Below are 22,079 nucleotides of genomic sequence, written 5' to 3'. Positions count from 1 at the left end.
ACATTGCCAGTGCTTAATAAATAATACAGTACGAGTTGAACCACTCTAAATGTTGGGGTGTTTACTCTCTGCTAATGTCAGCATGATTCATGAGGGGAATTCTCTCTGGCTAAACAAGATTGGAAGCTCTAGCACCATTTCAGGCTTGCCCAGACTCTACATGACTGCCTCGAATTTTGGCCCTATATAGTACTGTCCCAATGGACCCTTAGTTTATGGCACAAGATTGGGAGAATTACATAAAATAACCATGTTCAGAACATCTACCTAAACTGCTATTTCAGTGGGTCAGTAAGAAATTTTCTTGAAAGAAGCAACTTCCATCCCACCCACACAAGTACATAATTAGGAGTTTAAGAATCTTATCTACTTATCATATGCAGACTGTACTGGCATGGGAGTGAAATCCTGCAGTCTGCTACAGACTGTCAGGATTTGCCAAGCACTACTGCACTATTGTGCCACCCAAAAGTATTATTTGTACAGTAGTAATTCTCCCTTGTTCTATGAATTTGATGTTAACACCTTTTTCATTTAGATTTTATTTAGATTTACCTAAGGTGACTTGAAGGAGAAAAGAAGGCTAACTACATTGTTATTTGTAGTGATTAATAGGGCCATTTAGAAGTTGTTTGAAATTTAGATTGCACTGTTTATCATTTACAGTTGTGTGGGTTAAGGTAATGATTCCATTATTCTAATCTCTGAGCAGTATCTAGCATCTTACATTTTTTTTGTTCAGTTGATATTTTATTACAGCATTTGAGATATAAATCAGCAGCAAGATATATGCATGAAGTTTAAATAGAAATGAGTCCTTTTAAAGTGATATACGGATACAGATTAACTTCATTATAAGCAGAAAATGAAATAAATGTAATTCACAAGTAATGTGCCATCTGTTATGGTTGGAACACCTCTTTGAGTGCATTTCTTCTTTCTGTAGCTTTTTTATTGTAAAAAAGAAGCCCATTGTGCCAAGATATCAGTAATCCTACCAATTTCTTTTCAGCTCATTGGTTAAAAACTATTTTACCCACAATCGCTTCAAGTATTTACTATGGCTGCAGCATTTTCAAAGAGTTCTTTTAAATCTAATATTGATTGTGCACACAATCTTCCCATTTAAATTGTAACAAAATACAGAAACTATTTAGGTGTGAGATTAAAGGGTAGAGATGTTATTACGCCTAACTTTATCACTGAAATAGTTATATTGGATTTTAAATTTTATGTCTGTGGAAAGCTCTATGAGCAATTTTTCCTTTTTGATTTCTTGCTGGTGTTGACAAATGTTTATTAGGCTTTTGTATTTTTTTAATTATATTTTTAAAATCAAGATGTCTTTAATAGTACCTCATTTGTTTTGAAAGATTCCAGAATATGGAGTCATGGCAGTAATAATTATTATCTAGCTATATTGCTTTTCATCTATAGATCTCAAAGCACTTTACAAAGGAAATATCATTATCCTCATTTTACAGATGGGGAAACTGCGGCACAGACTTGTTTAAAGCCATCCAACAGTTCAGGGGCAGAACTAGGAATAGAACTCAGATCACCTAAGTCTCAGTTATGACACTATCCATTAGACAATATTGCCTGCCTCAGGATAAATATTTTCTAATGGACAAATCCCCTGCCCAGCAACTAGCCAGACTATTTAGGGTGCGCTCTGGTCTGGGGGGCAGGCTGGGGGTGTAGATGGGTATCCTTTGCCCCAAACTAGGGAGAACCATTCAAGGGAAAGCCACCCAAGCCCATGCATTATAGGTCACTACCACGCTGTGTATCCTCATATGCCTTTTGCACCAAAGAAAGGAGGATGGGAGGATCCAAACGCTGGTGGATTCCTGTGCCGCCCTCCTCCATAGCAGTTATGCTTTTGTCCTTCCCCATCTCCCTTTACAGCAGAACCACATCGAGTCAGCTGCCCAGGATGCCTCCCTGGCTGCAAATGCAGGAGCAGGACTAGCCCCGTTATACAAAAGGAGGAGAAATTTTCAGACATTGAGGCTGGAGGATACAAAAACTTTAGCCACTGGGGTGGAGAGAGAGGTTTTAGTAATTGTGGTGGAATGTTTTAGTAATTGTGGTGGAAGTAGTGATAAGATGTTTAGGAAGAAAGAGAGAGGAGTCAAAGGCGCCACACAGCTCATGGAACAGGTTGAAAAAACAGTGAAGATTTTATGAAAATGTTGTTCCTTTCTTTTGTTGAAGTTTCAGATTTTGACATTTTTCAACCAGGAATTCTGAGCCTGAGCGGATGGTAGAGGAATGGAGACAGGAGGACAATGAGGGTTTAGGAAGAAAAATAAGAAACTCAGCTTAGTGTTGGAGAGATATTTAGATATAGGGACAAGCAGGAATGGAGAGGTAGATTTCTGAATCGTCTGCATAGACAATCAGGGCACAGGAGGTCACCCAAGGATAAGATTTAGAGGGAGAAGAGGAGAAGGCCATGGACTGAGGCTTGTTGGATCCCTATATGGAGGGGAATAGGGGGAACAGAAAAAAGATGAAAAGGAAAGAGTGATCAGAGGAGTAATGAGAGAAGAGAAACATAAGAGGACAGGGTCACAGAAGTCGAAGGATGATAAGATGTCATCGCTCACATCAATAATTTTGTCTCTGCAACAGGATATAATGTGGTCTGATTTTGGTTTCCCTGGAAGAAATGGAAAGGAGAGCACATTGTGGATTGGCTCAGCAGGAGCAAATACTCCTTGTCATTTGGATTCCTATGGCTGCAATTTAGTACTACAGATACAAGGAAGGTAACCTGAAATATTTATGTTTGTGCAGAATTTACAGAGGCAACTTTTACTATAAACCAGCCTTCAGGTATTATAATTGTTAACTCGTCAAACATTTTAATTTTCTGAAGCCTTCAGTGATCCAGCACAGCTGAGCGTTTTTCTTTGGGAAGTGATGAAAGATTTGAGGGTTTGGTGCGTAATTTACATTTTGTTATGTTTGAGGAAGGAGAGTCTTTGTTTACCTTTTTTTTTTTTAAATGTCGTAAATTATACAGTAAACTGGTTGTACTGGGCCTATTTTATACATCTAAAATAAATAAATATTTTAAATCATCAGTAGTTATGAGTTGAACAGGATGGGGTTAGGAGGCTAGGAAAGTTTGTTTGGCTTTTTTGTGTTTTGCAATAAAAAATATGGAAATAAACTAATCTAGGCCAGTGGTTCTCAACCAGGGATGCAGAGGTCTTCCAGGGAGTACCTCAACTCATCTAGATATGTGCTTAGTTTTATAACAGGCTACATAAAAAGCACTAGCAAAGTCAGTACAAACGAATATTTTATACAAACAATTACTTGTTTATACTGCTCTATATACTGTACCGTGAAATATAAATACAATACGGTAACTCCTCACTTAACGTTGTAGTTATGTTCCTGAAAAATGCAGCTTTAAGTGAAACAATGTTAAACAAATCCAACTTTCCCATAAGCTTTAATGTAAATGCGGGGGGTTAGGTTCCAAGGAAATTTTTTGGGGGCAGACAAAAGGCATTATATACTGTACAGTACTGTGGTTGGAAAGTGCCCCTGGCTTACCCCACACAGGCACAGCCTGCCCCAGGCAAGGACGCTAGGAAGCACCTTTGCAGCAGCAGCTTCCCCGGAGAAGAACAGGCTCGGACTTTGCCGGGAATGCTCCAGGCCCGCCTCTTCCTGTCCCCACTCCACTCCAGGCCCGCCTCTTCCTGTCCCCACTCCAGGCCCACCTCTTCCCACCCCCACTCCTCCTCCTCTCAGGAGCACACCACATCCCTCCCCCCCCCCCCCCAGTGCTTCCCTGCCGCCAAACAGCTGTTTGGCTGCGCTTAGGACTTTCTGGGAGGGTGGGGGAGGAGTGGCGACGCGGTGCTACCCTGCTCCTCTCTCTCCCTCCCAGAAAGTCCTAAGCGCTGCCAAACAGCTGATTGGTGGTGGGGGAAGACAGGGCCGTAGCAACAAAGAACGTGGCCCCCTCTGAACATATGTCCGGGCGGGGCCCCTTACAATGCAGAAACTGGAATGCGGTATTTATTTTGCCACTTTTAGGGGCCCCCTTCCTTGCGGGGCCCCCTCCGGTCGGAGGGTATGGAGGGCGCTCGCTATGCCTCTGGGGGAAGCCCTGGGAGGGAGGGGGAGGGGGCGGAGAAGTGGAACTTGTGCAATGCTCCCTTGTAAAGTCACTGCTCTTCCATAGAATCTTACAAGCAGGCAGCCAAAGGACGTTATAAGGGAGCATTGCACAACTTTAAACAAGCATGTTCCCTAATTGGGCAGGGACGTAACATTGAAACAACGTTAAATGCGGAGTTACTGTATTTATATTCCAATTGATTTATTTTATAATTGTATGGTAAAAATGAGAAAGTAAGCAAGTTTTCAGTAACAGTGTGCTGTGACACTTTTGTATTTTTATGTCTGATTTTGTAAGCAAGTCGTTTTTAAGTGAGACGAAACTTGGGGTATGCAAGACAAATCACTCTTGAAAGGGGTACAGTAGTCTGGAAAGGTTGAGAGCCACTGCTCTAGGCTAAAGCCTCTAATCACCTGTTAGAATTAATTTAAAAGGGAAACATGAGGACAGTAGCAGCCAGCTCTGAGGAAGGTTAAAATGGACACTTCAAGGCTTGAAATTCAAATTTGGGGCCTGTCTTTTTGTTGTTCATTCTTCCTATTTGCAAATTCCAAGCAATTCTTCTTTCCCTTTCCCTTAAGTATTTGCTTTAGTTTCCTTAAAAAAAATTCTATTAAACCCAACCCCAGTTAGCAACTGTCCAATAACAAAGCAGTTTGTATATACTTGTGTCAAGCATTCCAGTGTACTGTGGGGGTGGGGCAGAATAGCTTGCCAGTGGGGTTTTAATGTGATTAATTAAATCACTGTGTTTTGGGAAGGATAGTCTTGTGACTAAGGCATAAGACTGGGAGTCAGGAGTTCTGGCCCTGCATTGCTGCAAGGCTTTTATCTCAGTGGTCCTGCATCTTTCAAACAGGGTTAGTTATACTTAGCTCACAGGAGTGTTTTCACAGATGTTTGTAAAGAGATTTGAGATCCTGATGTGGGAGGCTCGATAGGCCCAATTCAACAAATACTATTGACCACAGTGCTTATTACCATAAGCAGTCCCACTGACTTCAGAGGTACTATGTGCTGTCCTAACCACGTAGTACATGTTTGGGGGATCATCTGCATCACAGAATTGCCGCCCAGCTGTCCTTATAGTTTATACACTTTGGAGTTCCAGTCTCCAGCGTGGAACGGTGGACAGAATTCTAGGTCTGCTCTGCAAATTTGTCTGCCTTCCCAAAATTACTTCCTCTCTCTCTGGGAAAGGAAAGTCCTGTTGCTTGCTCCTCCCTGTGACAGAATATGCATAAAACCTTCAAGCAGACTGGAAACAAAGTCCTTTTCCTCCTCAGAACAAGAAGAACGTAAAGCTTTCAAAGAGGCTGCATGTTAAGACAGTTTGGGGATCCCTTGCCTCTTTAGAGCAGAGACAGTAAAGCCTTTTTAACTGGCTGGCAAACAACTCAGTCTTTATTTCCCAAAAAAGGCTTACACTGAAGTTAGTGGTGCTGCCTCTCCAGTACAGCCACTGAGCTACCCCTAGCCCTGTGCTGCTAACACGTGCTTCCTCTTATGTGTTTCAGACTGGCTTCTTTAGAGGCTAACAGGCTATACTGCTGTATTGTGGTCCTGCTCATATAACGCTTGCCTTCCTGCATAGAACCCGGGGCTGGAGCCCTATGGCTTTCTAAGCTAGTCACTCTCCTGTCCCTTCCCAGGGCGTTATGGTTGTGCAAAATATTACTGTAATTGAGTTTTGGGAAATAGGTTAACTATTTATACTGAAAATTCTCTCTTATGCCAACTGCTTAGCAGTAGCTTTTATTATCTGTACCAAGAAATGTCAGCAACCTGTGGTACTCCCATCTGTGCTGATCTCTCTGGTTCTGGCTACTTTTCTGTTCCCATCTCTTCTGGTTTTGTGCCACTTCGCTTCTTCATGTCTCATTTTCAGATCTGTGACTTAGAACTGACAACCAGATTCTCTAGGCAAGTAAGTAAGAGCTGAGTAGCATGAAAATAGGAGAGGAACAAGAAGTGGGGAAGCAGCCAGAATCTGGAAGTAAGAGGGGAGCAGCACAGATTGTTTTAACCTTGCTTCAAAGTGCTGCCTTCTGTTTTTCCAGTCCATGGTGTCAGTAAATGTGCGGGTCACTGCTGTATTGATTAGATGGCTACTCTTAAAACATTTAATAAATTCACCATTTGGGCTATTACTTTAATTATTCCTACTCCTGGTTATTTCCATCACGTAATGTATTCTCCTTATAAATTGTTATTTATATGCCTGTTTACTTTGCCGCATGTATTAGCCATTCAGCTTTATGGAAAAATACATGCAGAAATTACCTGGTAAGATGATTTATTTATACTATACATAAAACTGATGCTCCAAGGTCTGGCAAACTCAACATTTTTTCAGTGCAGCATGTGCAATTTAAATAGATTGTAAACTCTTTGGGATATGGTCCATCTCTCCTGTTTGTTCTGCACAGCATGGTGCATGCTGATGGAGTACCTGCACCACTAGTCACAGATAGGAATTGAGCTTGGGACCTTGCACTCTAAAGCATAGTCCTCTACTACTAGCGTTAAGATCCCATTAAGTGGGAGCAGTAGTAGGCTCTTATCACTATGTGGATTAGCGACTAGAGACGTCATGACCTTACCCACTGTGTTACACTGACAATACTGAGGTAGTGGGGGGGTTTTATGCCGATGGAAGAGCTCTCTCCTGTCGGCTGTATTGGTATAGCTGCTCCACTGCTGCGCTGTACGTATAGACATACCGTAATCCAAAGTGGCACCAGACCCTGTCATAATAAGAGATGCAAAACCTGCAGACGTATCTCCATTGCTACAGTGATCAACGCCCTCCTACAACACACCTTTCAAGAGCCATGGGTCCTATACGTGCCTAGCACAACATGGATCCTACAAATGCCTCATCCAGTGGACTAAATGCCCCAAAACAACTATGATGAGTGAAACTCTCTACACTCTCAAATGAACTCAGACAGGAAAATGACAAAAAACAAAAATACCTTATCACCTGTGGGTGAACACTTTTCACAAAGAGATCACTATGTATCTGATCTATCAATCTTCACGTCAAAGAAAACCTACACAACACTTTCAAAAGATGAGTCGGGAGCTTAAATTCATAACTCTATTAGACAGTACAAATCATGGACTGAACAAGACTCTGGATTTATGGTTTATTACAACAATCTGTAACCCACTTTTTTTGTCATATGACTGCAAAGGTGTTAACAGGCCACTCCACCTTGAATGGTCCCTTTAGATTAGAATATGTACTAACTACTTATGCTAAACAATCTGTTCCACTCTGCATTTAGCTGGGACACAGTACCTTTCCCACACCTGTAGCTTAAAAGCTTGTCTCTCTCACCAAAAGATGTTGATCCAATAAAAAAAATTACCTATCCCACCTTGTCTTGCTCATCACATATCTATCTAACTTATGTCTTTATACCCTACTCATAACTATGGTAGATGACCATCAAGTTATTATGGATTATAAATTAAATAACAATTAACTTTGTGATTAACAAATGAATATAAGAAATGTAGACGACAACATGTAGCAGAATATCAAAATTGTACTCCTATTACTATCAACATCACATACGTACAGTGCCCGCCACTTATAGCGAGCAGGGATATTGCAGACAGTCAATTAGTGAATCAAAATATATTTACCTAGTGAAAATTTATTCTTCATCCATGAGATCATGGTTCATAGGAAAAATGTCAGGTGTTGTGAACATTTTGAGGCCTAACTCTCTAAGAGTCTACGCTTACACTTTACTCCCGCCGATGTAAGCCGCCCACTACACTGACTTAACAATTCCACCTCCTCGAGGTGTAGCACTTAGGTTGATGTAGTTAGGTTGGTGCGGTGTCAGTGTAGACACTGCGTTGCTTACTTCAGACTGTTCCAGCTGACAGCCGGAGCCCCGCTGCCCAGGGCTCCGGCTGTCCGTACCCCACGCAGACAGTTAAATCGGTGCAAGCACCCCTGGTTAGGACGTGCACTGCCGACAGAAGGAGTTAGTGTGACTGTGCAAAAAATTTAATTACTACAGTGGCTGTGTGTCGACGTAACTTAAGTTGACTTAATTTTGTAGTGTAGAGTTGCCCTGAATATTTGTAGGTTATTCACGTGCTCTGTAGAAGGAAGGAGAAACTAAATGGAAGAGCTACAGACTACTTTTTTTATTCCCCTTGCAAAACTAATTGTTGAGAAGCTGTAAATCTTCCTTTTTAGTTAAAAATGTGTAGAATTTTTTTTAAACCATTTTTAGTAGAACAGCCTGTAAGAACTGCATGTGTTCTTACTGTGTAGGAGATGCAAACAGCAGACCGATTTATGTTTTATTGAAAACCTTGTGATTGCCTTCAGTCATCCATCAGAACAGGCATTTATTGAATCAACTTTTATCTTCTCTCTCCTTTCAGGAAAAGATGGCACCTTTTCCCACCTAGCAACACCACTTTCCTTTATCCCACTAGGATCCCTTATGAGGAATCCAGCATATTCAGCAAAGTCAACGTTGTCAACCCTGATCTGAAACACTATCCTCGGTTCACGAAAGCCCAGGCCCATGTGGTTACACTCAATCCAGGACAGGTACCACCCACACTTAGACTTTACGTTATTTTGTAACTTTTTGTAAATAGTTTATGCTGCTAAACATGAGCTAGGAAAAGACAACAGAACAGCTTTCCCCTTCCCCTCCCCCAGTATACTTGGGATTTAATACAATTATCTGGCTACAGTAACTTGCTTTGCTCACTATTATTGTTTCTCCTGACTTTTAAATGAGAACTGCAAACACTTTGAGGACTAGCTCAAAAGGCTGCCTAGTTTTATAGAAGTCCTTGCAAGTACTTACATATCCTCTTCTTTAAAAGGTTGTTTTGAAACTTTCTAGAGCAGTGCTCTAGCCTGTCTACTCTGAAACCTGGATGTTGTGTGAAGTGTACTTGATTAATGAGTCGGCAGAGCTAACAAAGAAACGTGTTTATGTTATGATGGTGAGGAATAACCTTCACCATGGAAACATTTGCCCAACTTGTTGCTTTAACAGTGGAGTATTTATAATGACAGTGCTTGCATTTATAGTGCACTTCATTGAAAGATTGTGTAGCATTTTACAAAGGTGTCTGAGTATTAGTAACCCTATTTTAGTGATGAGGGAACCGATGGACTGATAAATCAGTCTTTGAAAATCAAGCTATAAGTGAGTTGCTCAACATCACACATAGGGTTGCCAACTTTCTAGTCGCACAAAACTGAACACCCTAGCCCCACCCCTTCCCTGAGGCCACACCTCTATCCCGCCCCTTCCCATAGGCCCTGTCTCCCACTCACTACATTCCCCCTCCCTCGGTGGCTCACTCTCCCCCACCCTCACGCACTTTCACTGGGCTGGGGCAGGGAGCTGGGATGCAGGAGGGGGTGAGGGATCTAACTGGGGGTGCAGGCTCTGGGGTGGGGCCAGAAATGTGGATTTCAGGGTGCGGGAAGGGGCTCTGGGCTGGGGGTGGGACAGAGGGGTTCAGGGTGTGGGAGGGGGCTCTGGGCTGGGGAAGGGGGTTGGGGTGCAGGGGGGATGAGGGCTCTGGGGTGGGGCCAGAGATGAGGGTCTTGGGGTGCAGGAGGGGACTCTAGGTTGGGGGGGGCTCAGGGCTGGGGCATGGGCTTTCCTCAGGCTTCCTGCCTGCCCTGACTCTGCGCTGCGCCCCGGAAGTGGCCAGCAGGTCTGGCTCCTAGGCAGAGGCGCAGCAGGTGGCTCTGCGCACTGCTGTCGCCCACAGGCACCACCCCCACAGCTCCCATTGTCCACAGAGCTGGTGCTCGGGGCGGGGCAGCGCGCAGAGCCCCAGAGCCCCCCTGCCTAGGAGCCAGACCAGCTGGCCACTTCTAGGGCGCAGCACGGAGCCAGGAGAGGTAGGGACTAGCCTGTCTTAGCTCCGCAGCACCGCCGACCAGACTTTTATCGGCCCGGTCAGTGGTGCTGACCGGAGCCACCAGTGTCCTTTTTCGAGAATCCACCACGAACCTTGGTAAATGGTTCCAATGGTTAATTACTCTCACCGTTAAAAAATGTATGCCTTATTTCCAGTCTGAATTTGTCTAGCTTCAACTTCTAGCCATTTACTGCATTAGTTACCCATTTTCTTACATTTAGCAATGCACATTCTTGTAAAGTGCTCCTGAAACTAGAAAGCTTAGACCTTTTCAAAGTAGTTTTATTGTGTGCAAAGCATATTAATAGTTTACACTATGTTAAACTAAATGAATGGTTTTGCCATCCTTACAGCAGTAGTGGGGGGGGGAAAGGGGGAGGAGAGAGGCTTGATATTAAATTATTATTTTTTGCTTAATATCAGTAAAACTGTGTTTATTTAGCATAGCATTATCTACAGTGCCAAGCACTGCTATTGCAATTTATAACCTCTGTCTGAATGATTCAGTTTGATAATGACTATAATATGATCTTAATTAGGCTTAAACTAATTACAAATTAATCTTTGTTAAGAATAAAGGTCTTGGGTCAGCTCAGTAGTGCCATGAAGAGATGTGCACACACACACACACACCCACAACTGAGGAAGTGCCTCCATCCATTCCACAGCAAACTCTTAGAGCAGTCTCATCCCATACTTCTCAGCCACAAGGATGGTGGTTACTGGCTTGGGACCTTTATTGTTTGAGTGAGAAGGAAGGAATAACCTAAAAGGATACCATTATTAATGATGGAGAAGATCCCTAAATAATAAATACTTTGATATCCACGCAGTCTCTCTCTTTCAGATGGGAATTAATACAATTACTTTAGGATTTGCAATCAGATTTATTTTGTGGTAATTTTTAGTAATCTCCACTCCTTCTTAGAGAGTGAACAAAATGTTTCGGATTAGATACTGTAACAATACAGGATTGAAAAATAAAGACAAAGGTATTCTTGGGTATTCAGGAAAGCAACTGCATGTAGGCTGAGTGCAGCTATGAATATCAAATAAACTTAATGTTTCTAATGCCACCTTCTGGCCAATGTGTTTAATTTCATCAGTTTGCTATAGGCAATTTTCTATGCTCATTTGCAAAGTTTAATGCAGTATCCCTCATTAGTACATTGAGACATTATATATTGGTACAATGTGCTTTGATTATAACATTATGTGCTCTTTAGCCCCTTATCGCTGTAAGAATGGATTCTATTCCCAGTTTAACTAGCTGTATAAAGACTGCATTAGTTTTTTAAAAAGACTTCAGTTTAAACATGACTTGTGGCTGTGGGCTAAATTTCTAATAAAGCCTCAATGCAACCTCCAATTTTGCATCCACAATATATTTTGGATGCACATGATAACACTGAGACATCTAACTGTTTGGAGGGCCAACCAGGTAGCTGGAGGTCTCAAAGCTAGTGTTTGCATCTGCAAGTGACTGAATTCACAAAATTGCAAGCTCAGACAATTGCATGCAAATTTGCAAAATTTCAGGGGCAAATTGAGAGGCTGTTTTTAAAAATGCAGCCTTAGCCATTACTTGATTGTTCCACAGGGGAGAATCACAAGTGAGTGAGTGACTGCTGATCCATTCATTCACCAAACCCATGTGTTTTCACCCAAAATGCCGCTGTTCTGGTTTCTTTGTTCAAAGATGATTCAATGTGTCCAAAAAATACAAAAAAACTTTAAAAAAAGAAAAGCCTGAGCCACATCGTATTCTCCCTTCATCCTCTCCCTTTCTCTACCTTTTCCCTGGACTCCTTCCAGAGCAATAAGAGGCTTAAATTTAATGCCTGTAAAATACTTTAAGATGGTATATAATTGCAAAGAATTATTGATCATTGTTTCCCTTTGCCCCACCTCCCGTTACTGTCTCCTCCTAACTTCTCAGGCTCTGATGCTCCTGTCATTACATCCCCCATGTCATGTGATCAATAGTAAAGAATCACAGAAAGAAGGAACACTGAAGAAGGAGCTTTATCAAAATAAGGAAAACAGAATAAAGAATCACTAACACTCCGTCTTTCTCTCTCCCCCTCTGCTTCATTGTGTGGCTTCTGCCTAGAACATCTCACAACTCCCCTCCTGCCTGGCTTCCTGCTAAAATTGTAAACAAACAGTATACATGTCCTCACACCAGCCTCTCTTTCCACAATCAGTAATTCTGCTAAGTTCTTTGAGGCTCTTTGTTCTGTGTTTGTACAACACCTAGCGTAATGGGGTCCTGGTCCGTCACTCGGGTTCCTGGGTCCTACTGCAATACAAATAACAAAATAATACCCCAAACAACACTGTGACTTCAGGTGGGGCCAGGTCGTGAACTCTTTACTTTGTTCTTACCCAGCCCTTAGGCAGGCAAAACTCCCACTGATTTCAATGAGGGTTTTGCCTGAGTAACCAGCTTTTTAGCACTTCAGGGATTGGCCCCAAGTAATAAGCAAGAGCAGATAAATTCTTGATCAACAAAGTTCCTGTCTCTACATAAATACCCTTGAAAATAAAGAGCAGGTCAGGAATACAGGAAACAGAATATATTCAAGCTCTTGTTAAGTCAGTAAAATGTTCAAGCTCAGAGGGATTTTGCTGTAACTGGGAGTTTGAATGATTTTAACTAAAGAAGAATCCAAACGTGTCGGAGGTGAGGCCATTTGATTCACATGGATAAAACAACTCTTTTGGGGGAGCGGTGCATGTGGCTGCAGAGCAGCCTCTCACACTGCCCTACGGAGTGGGCTCGTGCTAACACAGTGCAGCATCTGCTTGGTTCAGTTAAACATCAGAACAAGCCTATCAGGTACAGAAAAGTCGGACGAGGTGGAGCAACTGGTAGTGGATTTATGCCATGATCGATGTTGAGCTGCCAGAATAGGTTGCCTCAAAAAAAACTTTCACCTCGATCAGCAAAATATGTGAAAAATCCCTGGCTGAATCACCCATCACCTTCCCCATGAAAAAAAATCCATCAGCTCCACTCCTCCCTGTACCCATCAATAAGGAAATCTACTAACTACATACTGTTCCCTCCCATTCCATCATCCTTCCATCCCCTGGTCTAGTACCTCTTGACCCACCATGCTGTCCCCTCCCCAGTATTTCACTGAGGCTGCTCAAGATGGCTCCCCTACCAGATAGCTGTTGCCTACTGCTGCAGCTGTGATAGCAGCCCAGTTCTCCTGCAGTGTGTGAGGAGAAGTGGAGACAAGCCAAGCTGTTGTGAATGGGAGGACGGGAGAACCTTGTGGTGCACCGCCCTACCAGGGTACATTTACATTGCAATAAAAACCCAGGACACCAAGTCTCAGAGCCTAGGTCAAATTGACTTGGGCTCGTAGGGCTAAAAATCACATTGTAGATATCTGAGACCCACCCCCCTCACAAGATTTCAGAGCCCAGGCTCCAGTCCAAGCGTCTACACTGCCATTTTTAGCTCTGCAGCCTGAGCTCCGCAAGCCCAAGTCAGCTGTCCTGGGCCAGCTGTGGTTGTGCCATGGGTCTTTTTATTACGGTGTAGACGTACTCTTTAAGAGGCTCTGTTGAAGGATGCAAGAACGGGATAGCTCCGTCAGCATCTGCCACAGTTGCCGCAATAGTGGGTGCACTCAGAGAGGGAAGACCACTGTAATAAGCTGAGCTGGCCTTGGAATTTTTAAATTGCCACCTTCACCACCCAAGTTCTCTGTGCATCACTTTCTGATTACCAAATATCTCTTTGTGACAAGCAGTGATTACTTGCATATACATACTTCACTCCTCGGGAAGCTCAGTGTTTTCTTTAAAAAGCGAGACTATCAGCACCTTACATTTGCATTGGAAGTTTCAGTAGCAGTTCCAACCCATTATGTGGCTCTGGATATACAAATCCATCATTCCATTTACTCTATAGAAGTTATCTCTGTATCTGTGCTCTAATGTTTTGCCCTTTCATTTTATCTTTTTCAGGAGATTTGTGCAATTGCGTTAGTTTGCCTTTATCTGCGATGAGCTATATCTGCCATCCACTAGCCAAAATATTACAATTATCTGAGTTGCTTCTATCTGATTGTTTGTTATTTAGTTTTGTATCTTTCTTTTCCAACCCCTGCAACCAAGTGGCGTGACTGAAAAGCATGCCAACAGCGAATTCTTTCTCAGCTTGACATTATTCTGTCTGTGCTTTGCTTTTTGACTTAATCTTTCACCAACGTCCGTAGATCTGTACGCTAAACATTTACCCCTATTCCTTCAATTTCACTGTGGTTTACCAGCATGTTTCCCATTGATTTTCAGATGTTGTTAAATATGTATGCTCCACTTTGAAGGAGCACAAAGGTATGGAACTCTGTTTTGTTTCATTTGGAGATCTGATGAAGTTTTTGCTTTCCTTTCTGTAAAACTAGGCATATGAAGATCCCTACCTTTCCATTTCTCTCTCTGATCTGAAATATTCCCCGTGTTCAGCCGGTTTTGTTCCCTTAGGGGCTGTCCATAATTTATGTAACTCATTAGGGCAGATGGTGCCCAATCTTATTACACAGGAGGGCAATCTAAACCTAAGCACAACCTTGCGTGGGCCAAACAGATTCAGCATATTTTAATAAGATTTAAAGTCACCTGTATTGATTTATATTTTAAATCCTTCTTGTTTCATCTGTGTTTAGATTGAAACAACCTATGTACAGTACTGTCTATTTACATAATTTTAGTTTACACAAGTGTGTAAACATGATGACAAAATGCTAATGAATCAGCTGTTAGTATACTGTGTTGAAGCAGGCCACGGGCCTTATGAAATGCTCTGGTGGGCCGTGTATGGCCCGCAGGCTGTAGGTTGGGTACCCCTGCACTAAGGGGTGGATGGGTCTTTAATTTTGTGTGTTTTGTTTCAGTGTTAAAGTGTTAAAAGGGATGGAGGGGTCTTGAAAAAATCACCAAAAAATGTGTTACATAATTTATGGACAGCCCCATACAGGTTATTTTTTGCACACAGGTGTCTGTGATCACTTTTTTGTTATGTCTTGCAACTTCCCTAAAGATTTGCCTATTACCTTTAATAATTTCACATTTCTTGCTAGCATAAATTCTGATTTTAATGATCATATGCTTACTAAACCCAGCTGTTCTCGCTGCTTCTTATTTATGTTTCCTACTTTTCCTCTTGCAGTCAAAGCTTTGTAGCTGCCCCAAAAATTCTGTAAGGAAACAGTGCTGGCTCCAGATATATACATCCTTTACAATTATTACATTTGATGTAATGGCACATGAAATCCCCTCTTCTGCTCCTGCAACCAGAGACCAGCCACACCGAAAGGCCAGACTGCCTTCACAACCTTCCGTTCCTTACATCCAATTCATTTCTCCAAACAGCACCTTGTATTTAAGCATTTCTGCACTTACCAATTTATGCTATCTTGCTTTTGCTTCCTTGCCATCACCCTTTCCCTAGTACTCAGGAAACCAGGGTTCTAGTCCTAGCTCTGCCACTGATTTGTTACATGATGTTGAACAAGTCACTTCTCCCTGTGCCTCCGTTTCCTCATCTGTAAAATGGGAATAATCCTGTTAAGTATGGCCAACGTTCTTTGGCTGTATACATGTAGCCATATTAAAACACACCATTGTTTGCTTGCTGTCAGCCTATCAGGCGATCCAGACAGCTCTGTATTTGTGGCCTCTCCCGTTCATTATTTACCACTCCCCCAATTTTTGTGTCATCTGCAACTTTATCATTGATGATGGGGGAAAAAACATAAAATCATTAATAAAAACATTAAATAGCATAGGCCAAGAACTGATTCCTGTGGGACCCTACTAGAAACACACCTGCTCAATGACGATTCTCCATTTACAATTACATTTAAGACCTATCGGCCAGCTTTAAATCCATTTCATGTGTGCCATGTTAATGTTATATTGGTCTAGTTATTTTAATCAAATCCCAAGTGTGACCCCAAGTCAAATGTCGTACAGAAGTCTAAGAATATTATATCCTTATATATCTTCTCTCTACTCCCCCTTCCTGTCACCAGCTAATATATCAGAACTTTCAAAGTGAAATCCTGGTCAATAGGAGTTTTACTGTTGACATCAGTGGGGCCAGGATTTCACCCTGCACCTTAGGGCCTGTTTCTCATTTATTCTGATGCTCATTCACACCGCTCTGGAAGTATAAAGGAAGCATAAATTACACTCCTGAGTGATGGTGTGAAGTGGCCTTAGTGTAAATGACTATTGGGTGCTTAGAGTTTTGCTACTGACTTTGGTAGATCAAGTTCAAACTCTAAAACTGGGGACTATAGTCATAGATTCTGAGACCAGAGAGGACCTTATCTAGTCTGACCTCCTGTATAACACAGGCCATAGAACTTCCCTGAATTAACACCATTGTGATCCATCTCTAGCAACTGGAAGGATCTGTAACATCTTTGGACTTCTGCACCACATCTACATTTTAACATTTGGTTTGTTTAATGGCAAGTATGCATTGTGCCCACAGCTGCATGATTCGGTCTGTTCTTGCTCAGATCAGCCGCTTACTCTGGTCTGTAAGCTGCATGAGGTTAAGGTTACTTTCTGAATATTCTTGACCCTCAAACATCTATAGCCTTTCGCTTGTTTTAAATGGAAACTCGTGAGCCGTATTTCAGCTCATCATCCAAAATTAACCCAGCTCACAGCCCTGATGCTACATTTATGCAGGTGCTTAATTGACTTAAATGAGACCACTCATGTACATAAAGTTAAATGTGTAAGTAAGTGTTTGTAGAACGGGGGCCTCATTGGTCTTTTTCCACATAGTTTTCTAGTCAACCCAGTACTGTATTATCTGAAAAGGTGGTTATCTTGATGATAGGACATTCTTATAAGTAATTTGTGTCTAGCAAGAAAAAAAAATGGCTATAGTTCAGATAAAAATCATTGCTGCTCTTCCCCTTACTGAAGTGTATATTTTTACTGTCTCTATAGTCCAACCATTTTCTTACCTGTTCAGAAACAGTCTTTTATGCTGTTCTTGATAACCCTATGTTAATCTAGTGTTCTGCAATCTATAAAGCTAGTACTATATCATCAAAACAACATTAATGTCTTTGTACCATAAAAGCCAAGGTTTAAAATCAATTTTATGTCAAAAATATCACACTAATATAGTAATATAGCTCTGATCTAAACTAGATAGTCATGATTTTTTAGGGCATCTTATTTTTTAAATAGTCTACTAAATTTGACAAGTGTAATAAAGGATAGTTATTCACCAGATTAGAGCTGCACATTATTAATCACTTAGAAGAACTTTAGAATACTGACTTCCTGGGGAAGCCAGCTTGGCAGTCTTTATAAAGAAACTGGAAAGCCTACTAAACTGGAGAGTCTGCAAAGAGTCCTTGCTCAGCAGGGTATGGTTAGGACTTTCTCTAATGTCCTGCTAAGCCAGCTGGCAGCTTTTTATGCATCTGACCCTCACTTAACTGAAACAGTTATGGGGTTACAACCCTGTTTCAGATAAGAGGATTTTGGATAAGAGGTAGTACAGGACTGTGTCCACTGTCATACACAGTAGCTACTGACATTGTGAAACAGTGGACTATGCTGAGCTTGAGGGAGAAATGAAAGTCAGACCCCCTGCATCGTAGACCTGGCTAACCTCTTATGTGACCTTGGGCAAATCATTTAACCTCTGTGTGTCCATCTACATAAAAAGCATGCTGTTACCTCACAGGTGAAATGTATTCGTGTTTGAACTCTTTGGATGAAAGGTATATACAAATAACATTTGCTTTCTTTTAATGATTCTGGGTACAGTATGGTGCTTTGCTAATGAGACTTTACCATCATTTTTGCCTGACTGTTTCAGACTGGGAATACTCTTCCAACTTCCTTTTAAATAAGGGAAATATTACTGTTACACTAGAGGTTTAGTAGACCATTTGCTACAGTATTTGAAAAAGGAAGATTCCTGCTGCTATTCTAATGACTGTGTCCCTTCATTTCAGGTCCTGTTTGTTCCCAGACACTGGTGGCACTATGTAGAAAGCGTTGACCCCATCACCGTCAGTATAAACTCTTGGATTGAACTGGTACGTTCCTTTTAAGTCATTGCTATGGGGTTCTTAAGCTACAAAGCATATGCCATATAGTGTAGGCTCACTGGTTAAAAATAAATAATTCTGCCCCACATCTGATGATACGATGAGCCACAGAGTGGTTTATAATCTAACGTTTTCATAGCACTTTTCATCCAGAGGGACCCCAACACACTTTACAGACTTGTGTTTATAGAAGGATTATTTATCACCCATCACTAGAATGCAGCCATGCTGGGCCAATACATTGCACAACTGTTTGTGTTTGCCTGGATGTTTTTAGTAAGGAAGCAGAAGAACTTCTCTAACTAATACTACAGAGGGGAATTTGACCAGGTCACAGAGTTATCACATGTCTGCTCTTGAGGAAGGAGCTTTAATCATGCATCCACTGGCCCAGCTCTTCCTCTAAATCCTTACACTGGACTACAAGGAGCCTTGTAGAGGCTCCCTTAATCTTGCCTCATGCCTAGCAGCTGCATTCATGGCTTGGCAAGGGAGTAAGCAGGCTCTACCCCTGAACAACATGATCAGTCAGACTTTACATGAATAAGGATTTGAAGGCTCAGAATTTAAGGCCCCGATTGAGCAAAGCACTTGAACTCAAGCATGTCCTTACAGTCACCTTATTCAGCAAAGCAATTAAACACATGCTTAATTTTAAACTGTGACTTTAATGGGACAAAAAAAAGCATATGCTTTTGTCCCATTGAAGTCACAGGTTAACATTTAAGCATGTGTTTAATTGCTTTGCTGAACAGGGATGGACTTAAGCATGAGCTTGATGCCTTCCCTGTTCAGCAAAGCATATGCTTAAGTCCTTTGCCAGATCAGGGCCTAAATGACAAACAAAATGGCAAAGAATACGACTGCCTGGAATGTTTAATTCACATCTTCCTGAGAGTGGAGATTGTGCTTGTATTGGATTTTCTGGCTTAGTTAATTTCTCTTTTCTCTAGGCGTTGATTTTTTACTGTGTTTGTTAACCAATAGATATGTGATCGTTCCAGTGATATAGTCTCAATACGCCACAATGTTTTTAAACCCAAATCATGTTATCATGAACACTATCGCAGTATGAAATACTATTAAAGTGGCTAAAGAAACAGGCTTTACTAGGACAGAAATCTGAAGTACTGAATGAGTTATACAGGGCTGGCCCCTTTTCTGGGCCATCTTCTGGCATCTTTATACTGCTCTGGAAGAACAGAGGGGTTCAAACCTGGGTGGATCCTCCTATGAAAGAATTCTCATTGTAAGGGATATTCAGCTATAAGAACAATGTGTAGCAGTCCTATGCCAGTCGCTTACACAGTGTCATGTACAGGGGGCATCTAGGAACACTGCATTCCCTCTATTCTGGGTCAGCAAGGCAGCCTACAGGCAGCCATTCAAGGCTGTCATAAATTTGTACAGGCCCTGAGGCAGTTCTGATTTGTGCCAGCGACTGGGGGTGCCTCGGTCAGTGTCTAGTATACAAAGGTGACTTAAAGCCCCCTCCTCATCCTTAAACTGGACTCCGCCTCTTGAACTGCACCACTCAGGAGTTGAAGGTCGGAGTCGGGCCCATTGTACTAGACAGATAAATACAGAGTGATAGAGCTATTTGTTGGACATATTTTTGTTTCCTTTCCCTTACTATTTTCTCATTTTGTTATCCACTGGTACAATAAAATGGAGCCAAATTCTGCAACCCTTACTAAGGCAAAGCTCTGACTAAACACAATGGGAGTCCAATTTGAATAGAGTCTGTTGGAGTTTCCTAATGAGATATCAAAAATTAAAAGGCCCCACAAACAAAATAAATGACTTTGGCTAATAAGTAAATTGCACAGTAGTTGAACCTTAGAAAGGAGTGCATGTAATCATTGTGGCACAGGTGACAGTTGATTACAGCCTATTATCCCTGCAGATGACAGCAACATTGTTTTTAGATGTGGGCAATCCATCTATGAAAATAATTCATGACACGGGCACTAAAATATAATATTGAGAACGTTTCCATTACCTATTCAAGCAGTTCTCTCACTTGGAGCTGTAACCAGCCGCTTTCACTTTGACAGATGCGTGTCATGCCAGCATCATCCTAGTGATACCATTAATTATTTTGCCAAGACTTTTTAGAATAAGAGTAGAAGTTTAATTTGTTTTCAACATAATGTGACAGATTCAAGCCCTGCTTTCTAACGAACTAAGTCACATGATTAATGCGGCCCCAGGATTTAGCACAGTCGGATGACTCCCAAGATCACAATACCTTGAAAAATATTAACCGTTTACATGTGTAGTTTTGCAAAGGGATTGCTCAGTGCAACAAAAATAAGTCTACTCACAGGATTGCAGGCTGGGAACGTGCTGCATTATTTTACTACATCACAACAGAGCCTAGAAGGGAAGGCGGGGAGTCAATTCCCTCTAACTAGACAAGAAGAGAGGAATAGAGCATGGCTGCTACTCTGAGTAACCCAGTTAACCCTTGATGACAACTTTACTATATGTAGAAATCAGGATGTTGTCATTTTGGCAGGGAGGAGGTTTTTATGAAAGAACATTAATAAATGTGAACAGATACCCCCATATGACAGCCCCACACACACCACCAATGGCAGAATTTTGTCCTAAAACTAGTGTGCAGAAATGAAGATAGATTATTTTTCTGCATGAATTCCAGGTTCTACTGTGAAACTCCAAGATGCATTACAGCCTTTAACACCCTTCCTAGCAAGCTATAAGGCTTGACACATCCTAATGTTTCAAACCCCCAACCCAAAATTTGACAGTCCATGGCTGGCTGGCTGGCTCATACTTATGGTACATCTTCCTTTTTTTCCTGCTTTTCCCCCTAAGAGCCCAAGTGACTCTTAAATTATCTGTCCATTTCTATTGTACTCATCACTGTGATATCTGAGGGCTAATCAACACCGCACACCCTGATCAACCTCCTTCCCTTCTAACTACCCCTCCACTGCCTCTAAGCTATTCAGTTAAATAGAAAGTGGAAGACAACGGACTGTCATTCAAAATTATGTTTCTCTGTTCTAAAATCCCAAATTAGCCCATGTCTAGCTGGCCAAGGGATGAAGGAAGAATTCAAGGTCTGTACCACACAAGAATCAATTACAAGAGCCCCATAAAACTCTTAATCTTTTTATAATTTTTCATTTTATTTTTTTGGGAATGTCATGTTATTTTGTGTTACTCTCCTGGCAGGCAGGATGGGAGGCCCTGCGGTATTGCAGAGCGAGCCTGCCCTGCACTCACCCCACAGCGGCAGCTCCTGTCTCACAGGGCTGGGCCCGGTTCTCCTTTCTGGTCATTGCAATCTGGCGTGCAGGGTCATAGTACCACTCAGATTTGACCCAGGTGTCCCTCTATCGTGACCAGGGAGTGGCTGGACCAAACTGGAGTAGGCCCCCAGGCCTGGCCCCGTGAGACAGGAGCTGCCACTGCGGGATGAGTTTTGTTTTATGTCATTTTATACATTCTCTTCACATTTGCAAAGTTGTATCAATTACTGATTTTTTAGTTTAGCAGAAGCCCATCAGCATCCTTCCGGGAAGGAAACATTTGTTTTTCCTTCTGTTGCTATTTAAATAGGGTTACCATCCGTCCGGGTTTCCCCGGACATGTCTGGCTTTTTCAGTGTTAAATGGCCGTCCGGGGGGAGATTTCTAATCAAGTAGAAATGTCCGGGATTTCCCCCTTCCCCTCATCCGGAGTGCGGCGCGGCTGATTGGACGCCTGGCCTGATTGAAAGCCGCTCGCAGCCACTAGGGCCTCTAGCAGCCAGAGTCCCTCCCCCGCTCCCTCCTCCCCCACAGACTGTTTGATTCCACGTGGAGCGCAGCTCTCCCTCTGCCGGGTGAGCGGGGGTGCAGAGGCTGCAGGGGGGG

At 42.2% G+C, this 22,079-nt stretch overlaps 1 protein-coding gene across 3 annotated transcripts in view; it reads left to right on the top strand.

Moving 5' to 3' along the window:
- HSPBAP1 (HSPB1 associated protein 1) overlaps nucleotides 1-22,079 on the top strand; it is a 57,371-nt gene that overhangs the window by 33,288 nt on the left and 2,004 nt on the right. For 2 of the 3 annotated variants that reach the window (XM_026647761.2, XM_026647763.1), the window contains exons 4-6: nucleotides 2,641-2,777; nucleotides 8,567-8,738; nucleotides 18,097-18,180. In XM_026647761.2, coding sequence (XP_026503546.1) covers nucleotides 2,641-2,777; nucleotides 8,567-8,738; nucleotides 18,097-18,180 — 393 coding nt within the window. The remainder of the gene's footprint in view (nucleotides 1-2,640; nucleotides 2,778-8,566; nucleotides 8,739-18,096; nucleotides 18,181-22,079) is intronic. The other variant, XM_026647762.2, reaches the window with a different exon arrangement.

Source organism: Terrapene carolina, unplaced genomic scaffold, assembly GCF_002925995.2.
Source record: "Terrapene carolina triunguis isolate 2854851 unplaced genomic scaffold, T_m_triunguis-2.0 Scaffold62, whole genome shotgun sequence".
Lineage (NCBI taxonomy): Eukaryota > Metazoa > Chordata > Testudines > Emydidae > Terrapene > Terrapene triunguis.
Note: the sequence above shows the minus strand (reverse complement) of the source record. Positions and strands in the feature narration are given on the sequence as shown.